This window comes from Macaca thibetana, chromosome 11 (assembly GCF_024542745.1).
Source record: "Macaca thibetana thibetana isolate TM-01 chromosome 11, ASM2454274v1, whole genome shotgun sequence".
NCBI lineage: Eukaryota > Metazoa > Chordata > Mammalia > Primates > Cercopithecidae > Macaca > Macaca thibetana.
This window is the reverse complement of record NC_065588.1, coordinates 64,901,029-64,926,051: the sequence shown is the minus strand read 5'-3', so window position 1 is coordinate 64,926,051 and position 25,023 is coordinate 64,901,029. Positions and strand designations below refer to the sequence as shown.

The following is a 25,023-nucleotide window of genomic DNA, read 5'->3' as shown; positions in this document are numbered from 1 at the left end:
TCTCTCTTTCTTTAGCAGCGTTATGTTCTATCATCGTATACCAGAGTTCCTGAACTTCAGTTATAGTCTGTTCTTCTTGCTTTATGCTATCTTCTTCAGCAAGCTCATCTTGGTCTGTTTTCCTCCTTATCAGGCATACCCCAGAAACTCCGAAGTTTTATCTTCACTCCAACTAAACATTTTCCTGAGTTCTGCACGTCTATAAACTGATTATTTAACTTTTTTTTTTTTTCCTGAGACAGAGTCTCTCTCTGTCACCCAGGCTGGAGTGCAGTGGTGCAATCTCAGCTCACTGCAGCTTCCGCCTCCCAGATTCAAGTGATTCTCCTGCCTCAGCCTCCTAAATAGCTGGGATAATAGGCATGTGCCACCACACACAGCTAATTTTTTGTATTTTTAGTAGAGATGGGGTTTCACCATGTTGGCCAGGCTGGTCTTGAACTCCAGATCTCAAGTGATCTGCCTGCCTCGGCCTCCCAAAGTGCTGGGATTACAGGCGTGAGCCACTGTGCCTGGCAACATCTGTAATTGGATATCTCAATATCAAGAAGGCCCATAATCTTCCTCTGCCTCATCCCTCTCCTCAGTCCTCTTCTTGTGTTTCCCAGTTCAGAGAATGGCACCATTCTCTATCAAGCTGTGCAAATCAGACATGTGTGATTTTCTGTTGTTGTTGAGACAGGGACTCACTCTCACCCAGGCTAGAGTGCAGTGGCGTGATCATGGCTCACTGAAGCCTCAACCTCCTGGGCTCAGGAGATCCTCCCACCTCAGTCTCCTGAGTAGCTGGGACCACAGGCCCACACCACCATGTCCAGCTAATTTTGTATTCTTTGTAGAGAGAGGGTTTCATCATGTTGCCCAGGCTGGTCTCGAACTCCTGGACTCAAGCAATCCACCCACCTTGGTCTCCGAAGTGCTGGGATTACAGGCGTGAGCCACCGCGCCCAGCTGAAGTGTGATCCTTAACTTCAGCCCTTCTCATGCCCTCCATTTCCAATCCATCTCCAGTCCAGTTGATTCCAGCCACTCAATTCTCTTGAAGATTTCCACTTATCTCACTCCACTACTTTTCAAGCTACCACCATCTCTAACTACAGTCATCTCTCAATTCACTGGTCTCCTGGCCTCTCTGGTTCTCCCCCACTAATTTCAAAACAAATTTACTGTGACAGTGCTCATAACACTCCCCCTTGCTCTTACTAAAGATGCTTACCATAGCCTCCAGGTATTGTATGGTCTGAGGCCTATCTTTCTAGGCGCATGACACACCGTATCTCCCCACTCTCAAATTTAGTCTCCAGACTCCATCCTTTTTATAGTTCTTTAAAATCATCACAATTCCTCCAACCAATGGGCATTTGCATGCGCTATTGCCTCTTTCCAGAATGAAACACCCTCCCTCTGCCTAGCTAACTTCCATATATCTACGACTGCAGCTCAGTCAAACTTTCTTGATGGACTCCCTCCACAACTGCCAAGCCTGGGCCAGATTCTTTTGTTATGTGCTCACAGAACCATGTTCCCTTTAGCATTCATTGAGCTTGCTGTTTAATTATTCCTATTTTGTTTTTGTTTAATTAGTCCTATCATGGTAGACAAATGTTCCTTAAGATCATAGGACATACAGGACTGTCTCTACATAAAAACTGTTTTATATCCATAATGCCTAGCACAGTACCTGGCGCACAGTATACGCTCAATAAATTTTTGTTGAATTAATGCAATTATCATTATATTCCTGATATTAGCAGGTATAATCCAGTTTAAGTTTGGGAACAGAAAGACAAAACAGACTACATCTAATAAATCCAGTCTCCTTTTTTATTTATTTACTTTTGAGACGGAGTTTTGCTTTTGTTGCCCAGGCTGCAGTGCAATGACATGATCTTAGCTCACTGAAACCTCTGCCTCCTGAGTTCAAGGGATTCTCTGGCCTCAGCCTCCCAAATAGCTGGGATTACAGGTGCCTGCCACCATGCCCAGCTAATTTTTTTTGTATTTTTAGTAGAGATGGGGTTTCACCATGTTGGCCAGGCTGGTCTCGAACTCCTGACCTCAGATGATCTCCCCACCTCAGCCTCCCAAAGTGCTGGGATTACAGGCGTGAGCCACCGTGCCTGGCTAAGGTCTCCTTTCTTTTAATCAGACTTTCACCTTTGGCCATTCTGCATAGTCATTCACTCAACAGTATTTACTGATGGACTGCATATAGAATGCTTGATTAATGTTGCTGCTTTGTCATTATTATTATTATCATTATTATTAAGACAGAGTCTCACTCTGTTGCTCAGGCTGGAGTACAGTGGTGTGATCTCTGCTCACTGCAACCTCCACCTCCCAGGTTCAAGCCATTCTCCTGCCTCAGTCTCCCAAGTAGCTGGGACTACAGGCATGCACCACCACACCTGGCTAATTTTTGTATTCTTAGTAGAGATGGGGTTTCACCATATTGGCCAGGCTGGTCTCGAACTCCTGACCTCAGGTGATCTGCCTACCTCGGCCTCTCAAAGTGCTGAGATTACAGGTGTGAGCCACTGTGCCCAACTTAATGTTTCTGCTTTGAAATAAACATTTAAGAAGTCTTTAATCGGTTGAAAACAGCAAGATTTTAAAAGTATTTTAAAAAGTGATGCTTTTTACAAAACAAAAGAATGCTTACTTCATTTCACAGAGAGAGGTTTCTCTTTTATGTTATTTTTAAAAGGAGATGGAATTTTGTTTCATTCATTTCTGTTTATTTGGACAGGCCAAATATGAACAACTGAACACGCCAGCGTTACCATACACATGTTACACAGATGCCATCCTTCTTCCATCGGCTCTCATATGCAATACAAAAGTAAAAAGAGGTTCTCTTTTAACAGGTAAAAATTGAAGTTCGGTCACTTAACACAGAGTAAACAGTAATTACAGTTATGCTGGTAACAAAAGACAGCATGTTCTCTTTGAAAGCACCGTATTTGGTTTGTTTCCGCGCTTGGTTCCAGTATCTGGCACATTTTCCCCGGGAGTTTTCTTTTCAGTGGGATGATTATCTTCAGGGCAAAAAAGTTTATCAGACTCAAGTTTTAGCAGTACTTAGTTTATTCATTTATATACATGTAACTGTAACCCCATCCTGTCTTCCTCCAGTCTTCTTACTGCATTCCTACTGACACGTATATTATAACACCCTCCACAAGTTCTATTTACAGTTAAGAATTTCTTTTTTTTTTTCTTTTTTTGAGACGGAGTTTCACTCTTGTCACCCAGGCTGGAGTGCAATGGTGCAGTCTCGGCTCACTGCAACCTCGACTCCCAGGTTCAAGTGATTCTCCTGCCTCAGCCTCTCGAGTAGCTGGAATTACAGGTGCCTGCCACCACGCCCAGCTAATTTTTGTATTTTTAGTAGAAACAGTGTTTTGCCATGTTGGCCAGGTTGGTCTCAAACTCCTGATCTCAGGTGATCCACCTGCCTTGGCCTCTCAAAGTGCTGGGATTACAGGCGTGAGCCACCGCACCCAGCCTGCAGTTAAGAATTTCTAAATGGGCCGGGCGCGGTGGCTCAAGCCTGTAATCCCAGCACTTTGGGAGGCTGAGACAGGCGGATCATGAGGTCAGGAGATCGAGACCATCCTGGCTAACACGGTGAAACCCCGTCTCTACTAAAAAATACAAAAAACTAGCCGGGCGAGGTGGCGGGCACCTGTAGTCCCAGCTACTCGGGAGGCTGAGGCAGGAGAATGGCGTGAACCCGGGAGGTGGAGCTTGTAGTGAGCTGAGATCCGGCCACTGCACTCCAGCCTGGGCAACAGAGTGAGACTCCGTCTCAAAAAAAAAAAAAAAAAAGAATTTCTAAATGGCACAAATTAACTCAGCTGTTCTCAGTGCAGACGTCAAATCCTCACTGTGCTGAAACACTTTTCTCAGCTTTTGGGAAATAATTACAATTTAAACATCCACAGAGAATGCTTCTTAGACAAACATAAGACAAACATACTCGAGGCTTATCTGGTAAAAAATAACTGCTCTGTCCTTCTTAGCACAAAAAAGACATATCTTTGTAAAATGAGAAGAACCAAAGAATATTTAAAACAAAACAGGAAGCCACATGTACTAATTACACAAGAGACTGACTGACAAATTGGAATTCTCCAAAACAGATTTTCAGTGAGGCTTCTCATTTCAGAGTCCAGGGAAAAAAAAATCCCAAAAACCCCAAAGGTTGTGTGTATACATATTTTTATTGTGTTAAAAAACACAAAACATAAAATTTACTGTCTTACCAAAAGGTATATTTTGTGGCTCTTCCCCCACTTTTTTTGTCCAAGACAGAGTCCAGTCTGTCGCCCAGGCTGAAGTGCAGTGGCATGATCTCGGCTCACTGCAACCTGCACCTTCTGGGCTCAAGCAATCCTCCCACCTCAGCCTCCTAAGTAGATGGAACTACAGGCATGTGCCACTAGGCCCGGCTAATTTTTGTGTTTTTTGCAGACGGGGTTTTACTATGTTGCCCAGGCTGGTCTTTGTTCTCTTAAGAGTTGCTTTCTCCATCAAAGTTGATAAATAACATTTAGAAAATGAATTATTTACTACAAGAGTAATGATATGTCTCAATTTATTATATGAAATTATCAACACTGCTTTTAATATTCAGATGTCAAGAAGATGAAAAGCAGAAAAACATTTTGCAAACATGTGGCACTCCATAGGTGGAAATCATATATTTCCTCTAATATCCCAATTTTTCTGCCTAGTGTCTATATGGCTTTTGTCCCAACTTGCTGTACAAGAATTTTCCCCAGCCACCTTAGAAAGGCTGGACGTAGTTCACTCCAAATCCACAGTTCACTCCAAGTGTGTCAGTACCACAGAAAGCTCCATGGAAGCCTCAAATGTACAGGCTAGGCAACAGAAGCAGGGAGGCAGGATTAAGAAATTACTGGCCAGGTGTGGTGGCTCAGGCCTGTAATCCCAGCACTTCAAGAGGCCAAGGCAGATAGATGGCTTGAGCTCAAGAGTTTGAGATCAGCCTGGGCAACATGGCAAAACCTTGTCTCTACAAAAAATATAAAAATCAGCCAGGTGTGTTGGTGTGCGCCTGTAGTCCCAGCTACTGGGGAGGCTGAGGCAGGAGGATTGCCTGAGCCCAGGAGGTTGAGGCTGCAGAGAGCCATGATTGTGCCACTGCATTCTAGCTTGGTTAACAGTAAGACAAAAAAAGAAAAAAAAAAATTACCAATATAAAATGCTTACACAGCTAACAAACATGTTCAATTCCATTTATAGTCTTTTCTTTGAGCCATTTACACATAGGGCTTTTTTTTTTTTTTTTTTTTTGAGATGGAGTTTCACTCTTGTTGCCCAGATTGGAATGCAATGGCATGATCTCGACTCACTGCAACCTCTGCCTCCTGGGTTCAAGCGATTCTCCTGCCTCTGCCTCCCGAATAGCTGGGATTACAGGTATGCGCCACCATGCAGGGCTAATTTTGTATTTTTAGTAGAGACGGAGTTTCTCCATGTTGGTCAGGCTGGTCTTGAACTCCCAACCTCAGGTGATCCACTCGCCTCGGCCTCCCAAAGTGCTGGGATTACAGGGATGAGCCACTGCAATGGGCCGCTATTGTTTTTTAACTCCATATAGTTTCTATAGTTCACCAAAAACTCAAAGAGATGACCTATAAATGTATGAATAATGTATGATTTCTTACACCGATTTTCTACTAGAAAAAAATCATACTTTTAGAATTGGATTTTGTCTTACAGTCATCTTTATTATACTTTATAAATGAGATTTCGTTTACATAAATCATCAAGAAGCTAAACTAAAATAGAAATGCTAGATTTAAATTCTAATTTGAATACTCTGATCAAAATAACAAATCTCACATTGGGAAACCATCTATCAGCAAGCAAAGAGCTACTACTGTGTGTCCTTCCTTAGAAGAATGAACACTGAGAACCCATAGCACATTTGCAGTACAGTAACAGCAATTCCTTTGTCATTATCACAGAACTTTAATTTTTATGTACTTTGCTGGGAATAACCAAACCATCCCATATATATATGTCCCACATATATATGAGATGGTGTATATATATATATATAGAGAGAGAGACAGTCTTGCTCTATTGCCCAGGCTGGAGTGCCGTGGTGCTATCTCGGCCCATTGCAAGCTCCGCCTCCCAGGCTCAAGCGATTCTCATGTCTCAGCCTCCCAAGTAGCTGGGATTACAGGTGTGCACCAGCACACCCGGCCAACCATCCCATACATTTCATACAATCATTTTTAAAAAGAAGCATGAACCATTTTGGTTTTAGATAATTAAGTTTTTTTTAAAGAGATACTTTAAAAAAAGTCATTATATGAATAAAATTTCCTTTGTGTTAATTCCGACAAATCATTCAATCATTGAATCAGTCACAAATTTTTTTGAAACGGAGTTTCACTCTTGTTGCCCAGGCTGGAGTGCAATGGTACGATCTTGGCTCACCGCAACCTCCGCCTTCTGGGTTCAAGCGATTCTCCTGCATCAGCCTCCTGAGTAGCTGGGATTACAGGCACCCGCCACCACGCCTGGCTAATTTTGTATTATTAGTTGAGACGGAGTTTCTCCATGTTGGTCAGGCTGGTCTCGAACTCCTTTTCTCAGGTAATCCACTGGCCTTGGCCTCCCAAAGTGCTGGGATTACAGGCATGAGCCACCGCACCCGGCCCCAATTTTTTTTTTTTTTTTTTAGTAACTTGCACACTTAACCATATTTTTTATCTTCTTGGGACAACATTCTTTTCTCCACAAAAACCCAATTAAGGACGTTGTGCCAGTTTACTCTTACTTCCTTCCTGTTCACTGAGCTTAAAGTGGGTATAGGCGAGAATGCCAAATAATGTACATAAAATGCCAAGAGCCTGATTAATGGACAGTGGATCCTTAAATAAAACGTATCCTCCAAATAAAGTAATGCAGAACTTGAAGTGTCCAAACATGTTATAGCTGAGGTTTTTGGATAAGGATAAAAAGGAAGAATAAGATAGATGGTATATTTACACACACACTCATGCTACATAAAACAACTCAAAAGCAGCCCACCCCATGTAAAGAACAATGGGACCAGGCATGGTGGATCATGCCTGTAATCCCTGCACTTTGGGAAGCTGAGGTGGTGGATCTCTTGATCCTGGGAATTTGAGACCAGCCTGGCCATCATGGTGAAACTCTGTCTCTACAAAAAATACAAAAATTAGCTGGGTGTGGTGGCGCATGCCTTTAATCCCAGCTATTCAGGAGCCTGAGGCAGGAGAATTGCTTGAACCCAGGTGGCGGAGGTTGCGGTGAGCCGAGATCGTACCACTGCACTCCAGCCTGGGCAACAAGAGAGAAACCCAGGAGTGAGCCAAGAATGCACAACTGCACTCTAGTCTGGGCAACAGAACAAGACTGTCTAAAAAAAGAGAATAATGGGAACTTCTTAGTTTCTTCAGGTAGGTTTTAGCGATTGATTAATCAGAGACACAAGACTGCCTCAACCATTCCTACTGACCTCCAAAAAAGAAAAGGGATACAATATAAAAGGAAAGACATTCAGAACAAGGTCCAGGGAAGATATTTTGTATAGCAATTTATAATTATGTTTTACAGTGGTGTTTCCTTGGGAAATGAAGTGAGAATAAGGTACCAGAGAGCTAACTTGAGTTTAGGAGGGAAAAGCGGGAGGGGGAGAGGGAGCAATACTGAGCACCAACTACACACCAAACACCATACTGGGCGATTTACATGAAATCTTCGAAGTTAGGCATCACGTTTACCTTCACTGCAGGCTCACTCTTCCTATTTACAGTTGTAGAGGCTCAGAGATTTTAAGTAACATGCCCCAGATTACAGAGCTAGTAAGTAGCAGAGTTGGAGTCCGCACATAAACAGGTCTATTTGACTCCAAAGCCCATGTTCTAATCCAAAATACTGCCAGTAACATGCCACTGGATTAAGGTTTTTCCAAATCACTGTATATTTAAAAAGCAAACTAAATACACACACACCCCCTTTAAAAATTACCTGTGGCCATGCACGGTGGCTCACGCCTCTAATCCTAATCCCAGCACTTTGGGAGGCCAAGGTGGGTGGATCACCTGAGGTCAGGAGTTTGTGAGATCAGCCTGACCAACATGGAGAAACCCCATCTCTATTAATAATACAAAATTAGCTGGGCGTGGTGGTGCATGCCTGTAATCCCAGCTACTTGGGAGACAGGCAGGAGAATTGCTTGAACCCAAGAGGTGGAGGTTGCAGTGAGCCAAGATCACGCCACTGCACTCCAGCCTGGGCAAGAGTGAAACTCCGTCACACACACACACACACACACACACACACACACACACGCACTTACTTATATTTAAATATAATTATTTTTTCTATATAAATGAGTACTTTCTTGTTCTTGAGATGTATGAGGTGTGCCTATGTGCTTTTCCTAATTACAACACTAGAAATAGCTACCACTCTGTGCCTCAGTTTCTTCACTATATAAAAGGGGAACAAAATAATACCTCCCAGGGTTATTGTAAGGATCAAATAATATACACGAAGCTTCTAGCATATAGTAAGCACCACATGTGCTAGCTATAATAATAGTTACCAAAAGCAGTACCTATGTGTCATAAACACCTGCTTGGAGCTTGACACATTCTCTCACATACAACCACCCAACATCATAGATCACACTTCCTCCACTTCATACATTTCATAAGTGATCAGAGTGAGACCCTGAGAGTTCCCACACTAGTCAGGCCCACAGGTAGTGGCAGAGCTTGGTGTTCACACCTGGACCTGTCTGACCCCCAAGCCCACCTAAGCAGCCTGGAGGTTCCTGCTGGGCAGCAGCAGTGCCTCGGGAGAGCACGGGCCGTGTCCCCAGGTGCATGTGGTAGCTTGATCCCATGGAGGTGACTTCCTGAGACACAGAGGATCTTCCCAAGGTTACTGGCAATAATCATAATAAAATATGTTTTATTTTCAATTATGAGCTATCTTCATGTGCACTGGCTCTAACACTTTAAATTTCTTTACTCCTAGGCTTCTCTTTTAAGCATATTTATACTAGAAGGAAGTCAAATTTAAAGAAACTATTCATGAATCCTTTTGTAAAAACAACAAAAAAAAGAGCAGTCTACATGTGGTATTTCCAGTTCTGCACTTTACTCCAGGCAGGCTGTCACCCCAACCTTCAGAATGTTCTGGTCAAACCCAGTGCCCTCCACCTCACTCAGCCCCTCATTGGTGACCAGTCTCCTTGAACTTGGCCTGCCAGCGGCATCTGACGCAGACACCGACCGCTCCTCCTCCTCCTCACTCTGGTTCTGTGCCACCCTCCTCCTTCCTTCCACCTCTAACTGCTCCTTCTCATCCTCCAGCTAGTTCCTCTCATCTCTCTGAATTCCAAATACTGGACTCAAACCCAACGCTCAGTCTTTGGACTTATTTTCTTCTACTTGTTTGCTTGGTAATCTCAACCAGTCTCACCACTTTAAACCACAGCTTCATACTTCTGACTCCTTGTGATGCCTCCTGCTGAGACGTCACCTTTGAACTCTGACTTGTTTATCCAAAACTGAGCACCTAGCTGGGCTCACACCTGTAATCCTAGCACTTTGGAAGGCCGAGGTGGGAAGAATGCTTGAACCCAACAGTTCGAGTTTGCAGTGAACCATGATCGTGCCACTTCACTCCAGCTTGGGTGAAGAGCAAGACCCTGTCTCAAAAACAAGAACAAAAAAATACTCCCCAAACTGAGCACCTGATCTTCCTCCCCAGCCCCATACCTCCTTTTGGCTATCCTACCTCAGTTGATGGCAACTCTACTCTACCAGGTGCTCAGGTCAAAAACCATGTAAATCAGCCTTGTTTTCTCTTTCTCCACATCCAACTAGGCAGCAAAACCTGTTGGCTCTTCTTAGAAATATATCCAGAATCCAATCACTTCTCACTATATCCACTGCTACCATACTGGTAGCCACTATGACTTGTACATTGGAATATTGCAGCAGTCTCCTGACAGTTTCCTGTGCCTCTTACAGTCCAGTAGTTCTCAACCACGGGTGATTCTGCTTTGTGGGCAATCTTTGGAGGCATTTTTGGTTGTCACAATTGGGCAAAGGGTATGTATGCTACTGGCATCTGGTGGTAGAGCCCAGGCCTGCTGAAAACATCCTACAGTGTACTAAACAGGCCTGCACTAAGAACCGTCCAGCCCAGAAAGTCAACAGCCCAGAGGTTGAGAAATTCTTCTTTATTCTATTCTCAACACAGGAGCCCTGAGTGATTCTGTGATTTATTTTAAAAAACTTTTTGTAGCGTCAGGGTCTTACTATGTTGCCCAGACTGGTCTCGAACTCCTGGGCTCAAGGGATCCTCCTGTCTTGGCCTTCCAAAGTGTTGGAATGACAGGCGTGAGCCACTGCGCCCGGCCCACTGAGTGCTTCTATTAGAATGTATGTAAAATCATGTCGCTTCTCTGCTCAAAATGCTAATGGCTTCCCATCTTACTCAGTGGAACAGTCCTTACATAAACGCCCTACTCAATTCAGTTCTGTGTTACTTCTCAGCCTACCACATTCCCTCCTTTGCTCAACCTGCTCCAACCACACAGGCTTCCTTGGTTTTTTTAGGGCCTCGCACTTGCTGTTGCCTCGGCCTGGAATATTCTTCCCTCCTGATCTGCATGGAGCAACCGCATTTCCTTCAGGTCTTTACTCAAATGTCATCTTCCCACTAAGGCCTTCCTGACTAGCCCTGCCTAGAACTTCAGTGCTGTCTATGACATTTCACATTCTCTTCCCTGCCTTATTTTTACTCCTTGGCAGTTAACACTATCCCATACTGTAGTATATAAATATTTAATTGTTTTCTATTTCTAATCTTCCTCACCAGAATTCAAGCCTGTGAGAGCAAAGACTTCTGTCTATATGGTTCATTACTGTATCCCCGGTGCCTGGCACATAAAGATGTTCAGTATATAAATATTTTTATATCAATGGTTTAGTGGGTATTCAATACTTACTGAATAAATTAATGTTTTAAATCAGAGCACACATTTGGATGTCTTGATTGGGTAGCATGATGTACAAATTTTGGGACTAGACTGCATGGGTTCAAATCTGGACATCCCATTTGTCAGCTGTGTGGCCTTAAGTGAGCTAGCTAACCTCTCTGTGCCTCTATTTCTTCTATAAACTAAAATGACAGACTCCACCTCACAGAGCTGCTGTGAGAATTAAATGGACTAATACATACAAAATATTTCTGACAGTATCTGACACAAAATAAATATTTGTTAAGTATTGGTTTTCTAAAAAACTTATCGTCATTGTTTTTTATTGATAGTCGGCAAATATCCTACTTATTTACTTCCTGGGGAAATTCATTCTCTGCATTTGCCTAAGGGTGGGGGCAGAGTGAAATGTGAAGAGAAACAGAATGACAAGCAGAATGGTATAAATGGACAGTTGAATTTGACCTTTAACATATAACTTCATTTCTTTTTTTTTGGTAGAGATAGGGTCTCCCTATGTTTCCCAGGCTGGTCTTGCACTCCTGAGCTCAAGTGATCCTCCTGCCTCGGCCTCCCAGTGTTGGAATTATAGGTGTGAGCCATAGTGCCCGGCCAATGACTTCATTACTTGACTTGAAATAATATTGAGAAAAACAGGCACACCCATATCCAAATAAGTACAAACACATACTCCATAGCCAGATGCCAGTGGCCTGAAATTATCTTTTGTTATTTGTTAACCATTCCTTTACTTTGTTACTATAAATACCTGAACATGGTTTGAAAATCCAAACCTCCACCTCATTATTCATTCAAAAAATATTTATTTAATCTCACTGTCTGTAAGAAATGGTACTCTGAATTAATTTTTGTAAGGGAAAAGGTCATCTATTACATAAGAAAATTCAAAAACATTCATGACACAAAAAGCTAACCCATTTCCTCAGTTCATATTTCTTTCTTTTTTTTTTTTTTTTTGAGACATAGTCTTGCTCTGTTGCCCAGGCTGGAGTACAGTGGCACAATCTTGGCTCTCTTTAACCTGCGACTCCCCAGTTCAAGCAATTCTTGTGCCTCACCCTCCTGAGTAGCTGGGATTACAGGCATGCACCACCTTACCCAGCTAATTTATATATTTTTTGTAGAGACAGGGTTTCACCATGTTATCCAGGCTGGTCTTGAACTCCTGGCCTTAAGTGATCCACCTGCCTTAGCCTCCTGAAGTGTTGGGATTACAGGTGTGAGCCACCACACTCACCCTTTCAGTCATATTTCTTTAAAATCCTATTGTGTGTAAAGATACAGTAAAAGGCTAAAAATAACTCTCTCTACTCAATGTAGGCCGTGCAATAGTGTGAGATTCAAATAAGGTAATGAATGTGAAAGTTTTGGAGAATATAAAAGACGATGCATTTGTAAGTTATATGAAAAGGATACGTGACAGGTGAAGTGTTCCCAATGATCCAATAAATTGATAAGTTCACCATGAAAGCTATTACTCCAGATAGCAGCACCATAAGCTACAAATAAAACAAAAGAACCATTAATGCAAAGCAATCCAATCATTATAGTCATCAAGCAAAGATACATTTCATTCGGCATTTTAAAAAATTCAAATATCAACCATTAATAAATAAGATTAGAAAGAGAATTTGGGAGACAGTAAGAATTGCAAGTAAAAAGGCAGAATGAACAGTGTTTAGAAAAAAATGTAATTTTTTCCACAAGAATCAATGAAAAATACTGCAATAACATCCTTTCTGTGATTGTGAATTTCCAGGTTAATTTTTCTTATTAATCTAAAGAAAAGTATACATATGCATTATTATTATTATAAATCAGACAATAAAGAAAACCAGAAAGAATATAAGGAATTCTTATAATCCCAACCATCCACACATTAACATCTTAATTGCTCTTTTTTTTTTTTTTTTTTTTAAATGGAGTCTCACTCTGTCACCCAGTCTGGAGTGCAGTGGTGCAATCTCGACTCACTGCAACCTCCGCCTCCCAGGTTCAAGTAATTCTTCTGCCTCAGCCTCCCCAGTAGCTGGGATTACAGGCCCATGCCACCACACCCAGCTACTTTTTTTTGTATTTTTTGATAGAGATGGGGTTTTACCATGTTGGCTAGGCTGGTCTCGAACTCCTGACCTCAGGTGATCTGCATGCCTTGGCCTCCCAAAAGTGCTGGGATTACAGGCCTGAGCCACTGCACCTGGCCTCATTTTTATTTTTATGTAACTCAATAAGCATTCATTGGATATCTACAAAGATAGGCCAGGCCAGGCCTTGTGAGGAATGCAATATGTACAAAGTTCCTGCCCTCAAAGAGCTTAGAAACTACTTGAGGACATAATAAAAATCATGATGATCACAGCTTACACTTACATAACACTTATTATGCACCAATAATTGTTCTGTTTTACATATATTCACTCATTTAATTTTCACGTACATCCACAAAGTAGATGTAAAAATATTATTCCTTTTTATAGATAACTTGGCTGGAAACAGGGGGACAAATGGGTTGGAACACTATATACACATACAATGTTCTGTTCAAATCTATCCCATAATTTTATCCAACAAATTATAGAATCATTTTGTTTCTGAATTTAGATAAAATAATATCCATGATCTAAACTATTAAGAAGTTTAAGTTCCGAAGAAAACATGTCATATTTGAAGATGCTTTTTGTCTTATGTAGGGTTTTGTTATTTTGTTTTGTTTTTTGTAAAGATAGGTTTTTACCACGTTGCCCAGGCTGGTCTCAAACACCTGGGCTCAAGCAATCCTCCCATCTTGGCCTCCCAAAGTGTTGGGATTATAGGCATGAGCCACTGTGCCCAGCCCCATCTAGGTTTTATCAGTGTTAAAATCAGTGCAGTCTTAAGAAGACCAGAGGAATTGGATTTGTGTCCTACTTAGGTAAATATAGTAATACCTCATTTAATTTACAATAGTGAGGTCTATTAAATAGCCAACAAAGAGAAATTTGCTTAGAGATTTTAAAAAGAGTTTCTAGAAATATATCTAAAATATATCATTGCTAATTTTATTGAGTTCACAGAATGCTGCATACCTATTTCTTGATACTTGGCACATCACATCACTAAAAACACAATTACTCTACTTTGTTAGGGACTTTGAAGAATATAAAGTAGTTCCATGTTGAAGAGGAGTGGTTAAGAGTGGGCATCCTTGTCTTGTTCCAGTTCTCAAATGGAATGCTTTCAACTTTTCCCCATTCAGTATTATATTGACTGTGGGTTTGTCACAGATGGCTCTTATTACATTAAGGTATGTTCTTTGTATGCCGATTTTGCTGAGGGTTTTAATCATAAAGCGATGCTGGATTTTGTCAAATGCTCTTTCTGCATCTATTGAGATGATCATGTGATTATTTATTTATGTATTATTTATTTATGTATTTATTTATTTTGGAGTCTTGATCTGTCGCCCAGGCTGGAGTGCAGTGGCACAATCTCAGCTCACTGTAAGCTCCGCCTCGCGTGTTCACGCCATTCTCCTGCCTCAGCCTCCTGAGTAGCTGGGACTACAGGTGCCCGCCACCACGCCTGGCTAATTTTGTTTTTGTATTTTTAGTAGAGAAGGGGTTTCACCATGTTAGCCAGGATGGTCTCGGCTAGTCTCGATCTCCTGACCTCGTGATCTGCCCGCCTCAGCCTCCCAAAGTGCTGGGATTACAGGCGTGAGCCACCACACCTGGCTGATCATGTGATTTTTGTTTTTAATTCTGTTTATGTAGTGTATCACATTTATTGACTTTAGTATGTTAAACCATCCTTGCATCCCTGGTATGAAACCCGCTTGATCATGGTGGATTATCTTTTTGATATGTGACTGGATTCAGTTAGCTAGCATTTTGTTAAATTTTAGCATCTATGTTCATCAAGGATATTGGTCTTCAGTTTTCTTTTTTGGTTGTGTCCTTTCCTGGTTTTGGTATTAGAGTAATGCTGGCTTTATATGCAAAAAAAAAAAGTTAGTTGACACAATGCTCTACTTTGAGTCAAGGACGCCTCCTAGGGACATTAAGGAATGAAGATGACTTTCCCTTACACTAAATGGCCTCAGCCTTCTGTGGTCTTGGTTTCTTTGACTTTTTTTTTTTTTTAAATGGCTTTTCTGCTGCTGTCCTCATTTTACAACCTGTTAGAAGGCGACCAAAAAAATCCTCTCTCCTTGTAGCATAAGGTCTCCAGGATGCAATGGTTGGAAACCAGATAACCAGGATGGCTATTTTGTAAAGTAAGTGGAAGTATTATCTGACAGATGGTCCAATGACTTCTACTTTAGAAAAAAACTGTATATGCTAAACTATATAAATTTGAAACCACTACTGGTCTACTTAACAGGAAGCAGAGCAGAGCACTGGAGAATATAGACTTTGGACCCAGAAGGCATGGATCCAAATTGTGGCTCTGCTTATTAGCTGTGGGATTGTGAGCCAGTTACTAACTCTCTATCTCTCGGTTTCCTTATCAGTAAAAATAATAACAATAGTGATATAGTTTGGATGTCTGTTCCCTCCAAATCTCATGTTGAAATTTGATCACCAATGTTGGAGGTGAGGCCTAGTAGAACGTGTTTGGGTTATGGGGGTGGATCCCTCATGAATGGCTTGGTGCCCTCCCCAGGGGTAATGAGTTCTTGCTCTATTAGTTCTCATGAAGGCTAGTTGTTTAAAAGACACTGGCATCTCCTCCCCTCTCCCTCTTGCTCCCTCTCTCGCCATGTGACATGCCTGCTTCCCCTTCGCCTTCCACCGTGATTGTAAGCTTCCTGAGGCCCTCACTAGAAGCAGATGCCAGCACTAATGCTTCTTGTACTGTCTGCAGAATGATAAGCCAAAATAAACCTCTTTTCTTTATAAATTACTCAGTCTCAGGTATTATTTTATAACATCATAAAATGGACTAATACAAATAGTATTAGTATAGCATCAACCTAATAAAGTTATGAAAATTAAATAAGTTAATATTTACACAGTGCTTTGAATAGTGCCGGGAAGAGAAGAGGGGCTATATAGGTGCTTAATAAATTGATGCGACCAACAAAAAAGACATTCCCACTAACTGTGTTCCAAGAGTTGTGGGAACTCTTGTCGGAAGCAGGAATTCCTGATAAGTAAGGTGTTATGGACTGAATGTTTGTGTCCCCCCAAAATTCCTATGTTGAAATCCTCACCCGCAGTGTGATGGTATTGGGAGGTGGGGCCTTTGGGAAGTGACTATGGCATAAGGGTAGAGCCTTCATGAATGGGATTAGTCCCTATGATAAGAAGAGATACGAGAGAGCTTGCTTCTCCTCTTCCTTGTTGTCAGATGAGCATACGGCAAGAAGAATGCCATCTATAAAGCAGGAAAAGGGCCTTTACCAAGAACCCAACCATACCGGCAGCCTGATCTCAGACTTCCAGACTTCAGAACTGTGAGAACCGAGTATCTGTTGTTTAAGCCACCCAGTCCATTGTAGTTTTGTTATAGCAGCCTGAACTGAGACATAGGAGGATTATACATTCTAACTTAAAATGTCCCCAAAGTATTAGTCCCAGCTGCGCGGGAGGCTGAGGTTGGGGGATCACTTGAGCTCAGGAGCTTGAGGCCAGGCTGGGCAATATAGCCAGACCCTGTCTCTAAAAAATAAAAGTCCCCAAAATACATATGTCCTTGATTTGCCAATTCCACTCCTGGGACTCATTTCCATAGGAAAAAAGGTATCAGTACATGAGGACACATGATGTACAAGGATGTTTATCACAGTATTGTTCATAGTGGTAAAGAACTGGAAAAAAGTGAATATGCAAAGGGGCTATTATACTGACACTGGCTGGGCGCGGTGGCTCATGTCTGTAATCCCAGCACTTTGGGAGGCCCAGGTGGGTGGATCACTTGAGGTCAGGAGGTTAAGACCAGCCTGGCCAACATGGTGAAACCCCATCTCTACCAAAAATACAAAAAAATTAGCCAGGTGTGGTGGCTCACACCTGTAATTCCAGCTACTTGGGAGGCTGAGGCACAAGAATCACTTGAACCCGGGAGGTGGAGGTTGCAGTGAACAGAGAGCATGCCACTGCACTACAGAGTGAGACTCTGTCTCAAAACAAAACAACAACAAAACATACAGACACTGAAAAGAATGCTTTAGAGAGATTTTTAGGAGATATTATTAAGTCAGAAAAGCAAGATACAGAAAAGCATATGTGATAGGATTCTACTTTTGTCAAAGAAACAGATGTGGCTGGGTGTGGTGGCTCATGCCTGTAATCCTAGCACTTTGGGAGGCTGAGGCGGGAGGACCTGAGATAAAGAGATCGAAACCATCCTGGCCAACATGGTGAAACCCCGTCTCTATTAAAAATACAAAAATTAGCTGGGCATGGTGGTGTGCGCCTGCAGTCCCAGCTACTCGGGGGTCTGAGGCAGGAGAATTGCTTGAACCCGGGAGGTGGAGGTTGCAGTGAGCCAAGAATTGCACCACTGCACTCCAGTCTGGGTGACAGAGTGAGACGCCATCTCAAAAGAAAGAAAAAAAAAAGAAATAGATGTTTAATTGGGGTGTGTGTGTGTGTGTGTGTGTGTCTGTGTGTGTGTGTTTATATGGATATATATGGCACGGAGAAAAATATGGAAGAACAAGCACTTAGAATATTAACATGACTTCAAGAGACATGGATTAGGGAGTAATGGAATGTGGAAGAGTGTATGGCTAGGAAGGCTGGGGAAGAGGAATCCACAATAAAAACAGCATCTATGATATCATTCCATATCTAAAATTATACACACATGCATGTGTACCTATGTGCTTATACAAAAGAGATCCATGAAATGATGCTCACCAAAATGGTAACGGTAATTACTTTAGTGTGATAGCGTTCCAGGGGCCCTTCACTTTCTTTTGTTGTTGTTTTGGTTTGGTTTGGTTTTCTTTTGAGACAGGGTCTCCCTCTGTTGCCCAGGCTGAAATGCAGTGGTGCTATCTTGGCTCACTGCAGCCTCGACCTCCTGGGCTCAAGTGATCCTCCCACCCCAGCCTCCCAAGTAGCTGGGACCATAGGCATGTGCTACCATGCCTGGCTAATTTTTTGATTTCTTTTTTGAGACAGAATCTTGCTCTGTGGCCCAGGCTGGAGTGCAGTGGCACGATCTTGGCTCATTGCAACCTCCACCTCCCAGGTTCAAGCAATTCTCGTGCCTCAGCCTCTTGAGTAGCCTGCCTTGGTCTCCCAAAGTGCCAGGATTATAGGCATGAGCCACCGCACCCAGCCTCAGCTAATCTTTTTGTATTTTTAGTAGAGACCAGATTTCGCCATGTTGGCCAGGCTGGTCTTGAACTCCTGAGCTCAAGTGATCCATCCGCCTCAGCTTTCCAAAGTCCCGGGATTACAGGCATGAGCCATCACACCCAGTCAATTTTTAAATTTTTTTGTAGAGATGAGGTCTTCCTATGTTGCCCAGGTTGGTTTAAAACTCCTGAGCGTAAACGATCTGCCCACCTTATCCTCCCAAAGTGCTGGGATTACAGGAGTGAGCCACTGTGCCTGGCCCCTTCACTTTCTTTATATTTTTACATGTGTTCAAAATCGACATAGTGATTATAAAGCTATGTTTTCACTGTAAAAAAAGTTTAACTTAACCTAAATGTCCAAATTATTTGTGGGCTCTAGCTTGACATGGTCAGTACAGTAACCGGGCATCAGAAGACATTAATTGTAGTTCTGCTTTTGCCACTAAGTAGCTGCCTCACTCTAGGCAAGTACCTTCACCTTTGTGTGCCTCAATTTCTTCATCTGAAAAAGAATCCTTACCTTACCTCCTTATATGGTGATTACGAAGATAAATGTGAGAATGGATCGGACATAGTGCTCTGAAAACTAAAAATTATATTAATAATGGAGGAGTTATTATTATACTGTTTCTTAGATATCAAAACAATTAGAACTTACCAAAGCAGAAACTGACCAGGGACCAAATATTCCTCCTTCTCCAAACACCGGCTCAAAGAAGGGCACAGCGACCAGCAACATGGCAGATGACATCGGAGCCTGGTAGTACAGCAGCTGCATTGAGTTCACTTGTAATTCATGCTGTTTGGCTCCTACCCACTGAAAATTAGGAGATAAAACATGTCTGGCACAAAAGAAATAGTATCACTTAATCAAAGATGCAACAACTAGAGTCACAAAGATGGGAATGTGGGGTATAGACTAGGAGAAGATAAAATGTCTATTATTCTACAGGATTTCAAAGACCAGTAAGCTATATGAATGCCCTTTAAGCACCATGGATGAAAATAGCTCTATAAATTTAATTTCTGATAATCTAGCTTCTTCTCAATTCTTAGAAGGGGGAGAAAAGTCCTCTATTTCCTTCTACCTGATCCTAGTAAACAGGGAAAAATAAACGCACATGAGGGCCTACAAGGATAAAAGATCTTGGGAAAATAAGCGAAAAATGGAAATTCAGGTGCTTAGGAATACAGATGCAGTGTTGGACTTCATTTCTTTCTAAAAATGGCAAAAATTTAAAAATGGAAGACAGGGGCCAGGAACAGTGGCTGACACCTGTAATCCCAGCATTTTGGGAGGCCGAGGCAGGCAGATAACCTGAGGTCAGGAGTTCGAGACCAGCCTGGCCAATATGGTGAAACCCTATCTCTACTAAAAATACAATTAGCCAGGTATGGTGGTGCACGCCTGTGGTCCCAGCTACTCGGGAGGCTGAGCAGGAGAACCAAGGAGGCAGAGGTTGCAGTGAGCTGAGATTGCGCCACCGCACTCCAGCCTGGGTGATAGAGCAAGACTCTGTCTAAAAAAAAACAAAGGAAGACAGAGGTTGGGGGGACAGGATGACAATGGGGCATAGGGCAGGTTAGAGATGGCTGCCAATGTGTGTGGCTTGAAAAGGTATGTGGTCTTGTCAGTTGCTTTGGAGAACCCAATCAATGGTAGAAGACATTGTCCTCTCTCTGGATGACTTTTCTGTGGATACTATTCCTCATCCCCCACCAATACACCTAGATACATTGGATAATCACTAACCCTAAAATACCGTACCATTCAGTAGAAACAACATCTCAAGACCTCAAATCCCATTTGTCCACAAAATGCTTCACAAATATAACTGAAAAAGAGGCTCTGAAGAAGCTCTAACAGGACTGTTTGGATCACATCTGGCAAGAACAGCTAGGCTTTTGAATGACTTCTACATACGTCTTGTTCCTGTAGGTCTGGGTATCTTGTTACATAAACTCTAAGTCTATAGAAATTCATCAAGACAAAAATAGAAGAGCAGGGAATTTGAACCATACTCCTGCCAGCTTTAACTAAGAGTTCTCTGTGAATGTGAAGGACAAAGAACTGATTCTTCTAAGCTGCCTGCTCCTCGGGGCACAGCAACGAGCAAAAATGGATACAGAGGGTGTGTGCTCACCCCACTTTCCTTTCGCAGCCTCTCCAGGCAGCTGTGTGTCTTGGCCACAGGACTGCCTGGAACAGCAGGGGCTCTCAAGCCTCCACTGTTCCTCAATGCAGCACAGCCTGGCTCCTGCCACCACCCCTCCAACGCTCTCCTAAGGGCACCATGACCTCCATGGCCATGTCCAGACTCCCTGTGGCCCTTCCTGCGAGCCCTCTTTGCAGAACCTGCAAATTTTGCTTGGAAGAACTACCCTCCGGTTTACACTCCTCCCTCACTGCCTCCTGCACTTAGTTTTTAAGGCAGATGTCTGCCTTCCTCTTTATTGCCCTGACTGATGTCTTTTACTATTTGCTGAGATCTACTGTTCTTCCCTCATCCCTTAAGCATCCTTAACCTTGTATTAGCCAGTCTCCCGGCCATCTCTACTTATATAATCTGCAGGAACTTGTTTAAAATCAACTGGTGCCTTTCTTCCACAAATGGGCTCCTCTTGCGTGGTTCCAATAATTGATGATATAATCCCCCTCAGGGATCAGAGCCTTACTTTCTTCACTCTCACATTCAATCAGGTTCTCCCATGTGTTCCCCAAAAGGCCCCTGGAGTGCCTTTTAACCTTTCCCTGTCCATTCCCACTGCCCTAGCCCAGGCCCTTCCTGCTTGTCCCGTGAAGCACAGGTAGGTTCCTGACTGCTCTGCCTTTCACCCTTCCTTCCCTTTTACCCACCCTTCCTTGCCATCAGTTGCTTTTCTAAAGGGGAACGATCAAGTCAGTCCCTGTCTGAACCCCTCTCCTGGTGCGTGCTCAATAAAGACACACTTCCTTAGTATGCCTTCACGACCCTGACATCTGACTGCCTAGCCTCACCAAACAAATCAAGTTCTCCGAAACTGCTCCAGACTTTCACGCACACTGCAAGGAAAAGACCAGCTGTCCTTTACTGCTGAGCTCATTTCTGTGTGCCCTTCCATTTAAATGGTTAACTTTTCCGTAAAGTCTTACCTCACCGCCCCTCTTTTAGAGCTGCCACTTCCTCCTTGGTGTTCCTCAGAACTTTCCTCCTACCTTGGGGTACATATGCTATTGTGACCAGCTGTCTCCATGTGTTTCTACACTGCTGGACTGTAGCTGCTTTTCATCTTTGTATCCTCAACGGTGAACATAATGCGGAAAAGATGTCTGCTGAATGAATGAGTGAGCCAACTATCTTTCTACAACTCAAGCTAATAGCTGGTCACTTGTCTTTTAACTCCTTTTAATGTCTCCAGCAGTATAAGAGAAACAACATAGAAATTATGCCAAGATACATTGGGCAGATACAACTTTAAGAGGAATGTTTTGGGAATATACCTATTTTGTAATAATAACTTTACCATTTACTGATAAGAAACCGTCCATTAATCTACAATCATTCCTTGGTCAATCTCATTTCAAATATCTACCTCAGGGATATAGAACCTTTGATTCTAATCTATAGCAATTTTGAGACTTGTGTGAACAAAAATGGTCATAGTGAGAGAGATGGTGAGTACTCTGAATCCATTACATATAAGGAGTACAATTTCTTGCTCTGTTTAATAGCCTATATTAGGCAAAAACAAGTGCATTTAACAAGAAAGATGAATAGGAATGTTCACTAGCCTCTTCTTTTATTTAAACTGCTTCTCTGTCACTAGAAAATGTATTTCACTGCAGAATATTTTCAAACACCATCTCTGACATGATCACTACTAGAATGTTTAAGATGCCAGGGCTCTATTACTGAACTCCTAACATTTCTAACAGGAATGCCTTAGTTTAATAACCAGTGGATGTTTGTGAAAAAAGTAAAATTGGTTACACATTTTGGCTTTGATTTCCCATACAGGCACACACAGAATTTCCAGACCAAGGTTTTCAGTATAGAGAGAATATCGTTTCACTGTCCCCTACAGCAAGTTATTTTTTCTCCACTACATAAGAAACAAAAACCATACTTGTTAGGTTTTATGGTAATGAAGTAACTGAATCCATGAACACATTTTTAATGAATATCTGCTATAGTCAAGGCACTGTGCTTGCACAAATGGTAAAATATTCATTGATATAAATTACTCTATTATATTAATATAATAATAATCTATATTAGACAAATTATTAAAAGCCAATAAACAAGTACAACAGCAGTATAATTTTTAAGGCAAAAAAATCTAAAAATCTGAAATTTTTCTTTACTGTTCAGATTTCTGGAAGTATACTCACTCCTTCACAACAATGTTAAAAGTAAAGAGTACACAAAAAACATAAACAAACTTAGGAAGTATAAAGTCTTACTACATATTTTGTAAAGATTTCCCAGAAAATAACTTCACCCCAAGCTGAGACTGTTAAGCATGGATATTATACACTTACAAACAGGTAGGTATTTGGTCAGCATCACACACCCAAGTTTCTCTGTCTCCTTTCTTCTCTTCACCTTGAGTCAACTTAAGCAATTACGCTTTCTTCCCAACAGTCTATTGTCTCTATACTGTATTTTCTAAACCTTGGAATACAGCTTCAAAATTTATGAAATCTGCTAAAAAGGCACATAAAGAAAAAAAAAAATTACCAACCACTTGATAAAGGGATGTAACTAAAACACCAAGAGCAGCAAACACCATTCCAAGGAAATTAAACTTCACATCGTAATAAGAATTTAGGATTACACCTAAAGTTATAGGAATCTGTAACGAAAAAGAGGTAAATGTTGTTCAGATTAAATTCAAGAGACAAAAATTTAGTATTCCTTTCACAATGTCTTACAAGGCTAATGATAAACACATAACTGGGAAACAATGAACCTGTATAAATGTTTTCTTTTTTCACTTGGGAAAACTGGTTGTTAATCCTATTTCCTAAACGTGAAATATGATAAATCTATATTGATATTCACATTTAATTCTATTTTAAATTTGTGGTAAATATATTGCACTTTGCAAGAAAATACCACATGAATACAAAGGTGAGTAAATGGATCCCCGAAATAGTGTCTAAACAGCATAAGCATAAATATAAAACAATAAAAGCATAAAGACTTTAAATATAAGGCCGGGCACGGTGGCTCACACCTGTAACCCCAGAGCTTTCGGAGGCCAAGGCGTGCAGATCACCTGAGGTCGGAGTTTGAGACTAGCCTGACTAACATGGAGAAAACCCGTCTCTACTACAAAGTTAGCCGGGCGTGGTGGCGCATGCCTGTAATCCCAGCTACTTGGGAGGCAAAGGCAGGAGAATCGCTTGAACGCGGGAGGCGGGGGTTGCGGTGAGCCGAGATCGCGCCATTGCACTCCAGCCCGGGCCACAAGAGTGAAACTCCGTCTCAAAAACAAAAAAAAATAAAATAAAAAAAAAAGAAAGAAAAAGGAAGAAGACCTTAAATATACTAAGTTACTAAGTGCTAAAATTGAGTCCACCTCCTTTTATTTAAAGTTGCAGACAGCTCGGCAGTACGGTGCTGCAGACATTTTGAGACCTACTTTATGCTAAATCTCTTCACATTTTATCATACACGATTTGATTCCCCTAGGGGAGAAAGGCTGTTTTTCAGTTTGAGCTTTTGCAGATACTCTGATAACACTGGACTGTACCACACAATAGTTTTTCTTATCGATCACAGCATTTAACGATTTCCATCAAATGGCAGCTACTAAAACTCACACAAGCCCACTCTTCTGGGTTGACAAGATGGCCTTTTCCCCCTCCCCAAAATAAGCCTGAAACTTCACTGGCTCACAGATGACTCATTTGTGGATTTCAAGATGAAGGGAAAGACCAGTGTGCGTTCGAATTTCCCGGGGCCAGTGCAGGAGGTGGGTCGGGAGAGCCGCGCCTTGGCAAGCTGAAGCTACTCACCAACGTGAGCTGGATTCTGGTGGAGAAGGTTTTCTGGTAGCAGAAGGTCTGGATGGCTATGATCACCGGCGTGGTCATGGCCTTGGCCAGCTGGTAGGTGCCTATAGTGTTGTTCTGCAAGGAAAGGTTAGTGAAGACCACAAAGCCACAGAAGCTGAGGGCCAGGAGGAGGAGCTTGGAGGGCGGCAGACTTTTGGGGGCAAAGATGTCCAGCTTCTGGCAGATATACAAGCCCAGCCAGGTGACTACGAAGTGCACCAGGGTCAGGCTCATGTTGGGGAAGCCGTGGTGCACATAAATCCATTTGTTGAGGAACACAATGCAGATGGACACCAGCAGGTTGAACAGGAGCCCGGCGGCGATTCGCCCGTGGCCCCGCATTCGGTCCACCAGCGATGCCATGATCCCCGCGAAGCCGGGGCCGTTTAGCCTCAGAAGGGGCGCCTGGCCTGTCTCCAGTTGCCCTTCTCCTCCACCGCCGCGTCCTCGCAGACGCCAACCTCACCGTCTGACCCAGGAGTGGCATGCACAGATCAACCTGGGCGAGCAGCACTCTTAACAGACGACACACGCCCCGCCGCCGCCCTGTAAGCCAGCGAGGACGCGGCAGCACGTCCCACGCCCCGCCCATCTCCGCCTGCGGCCACGTGACCCGGGGCTCCGGTGCCTCCG

The 25,023-nt window shown here is 42.5% G+C and overlaps 1 protein-coding gene across 1 annotated transcript; it reads right to left on the bottom strand.

The window, feature by feature from the left end:
* Positions 1-4,583: 4,583 nt before the first annotated feature.
* Positions 4,584-25,023, bottom strand: SLC35E3 (solute carrier family 35 member E3). Its single transcript, XM_050746804.1, has 5 exons — positions 24,352-25,023; positions 23,073-23,183; positions 19,006-19,164; positions 12,470-12,552; positions 4,584-6,981 (listed from the first exon to the last, which is right to left on the bottom strand). Exons 1-5 carry the CDS (start codon positions 24,751-24,753, stop codon positions 6,795-6,797), a joined length of 942 nt encoding a protein of 313 aa, XP_050602761.1. The 5' UTR covers positions 24,754-25,023; the 3' UTR covers positions 4,584-6,794.

Bases quoted from the DNA above. Each gene is read 5' to 3' on its own strand.
- SLC35E3 (XM_050746804.1), bottom strand. From the start codon at position 24,753: ATGGCATCGCTGGTGGACCGAATGCGGGGCCACGGGCGAATCGCCGCC. The intron at 23,184-24,351 runs GTGAGTAGCTTC...TTTTCGTTACAG, and splicing joins CCAGAATCCAGCTCACGTTG to ATTCCTATAACTTTAGGTGT. The intron at 6,982-12,469 runs GTATCCTTTTCA...CAAAAACCTCAG, and splicing joins GGGAACACTTCACCTGTCAC to CTATAACATGTTTGGACACT.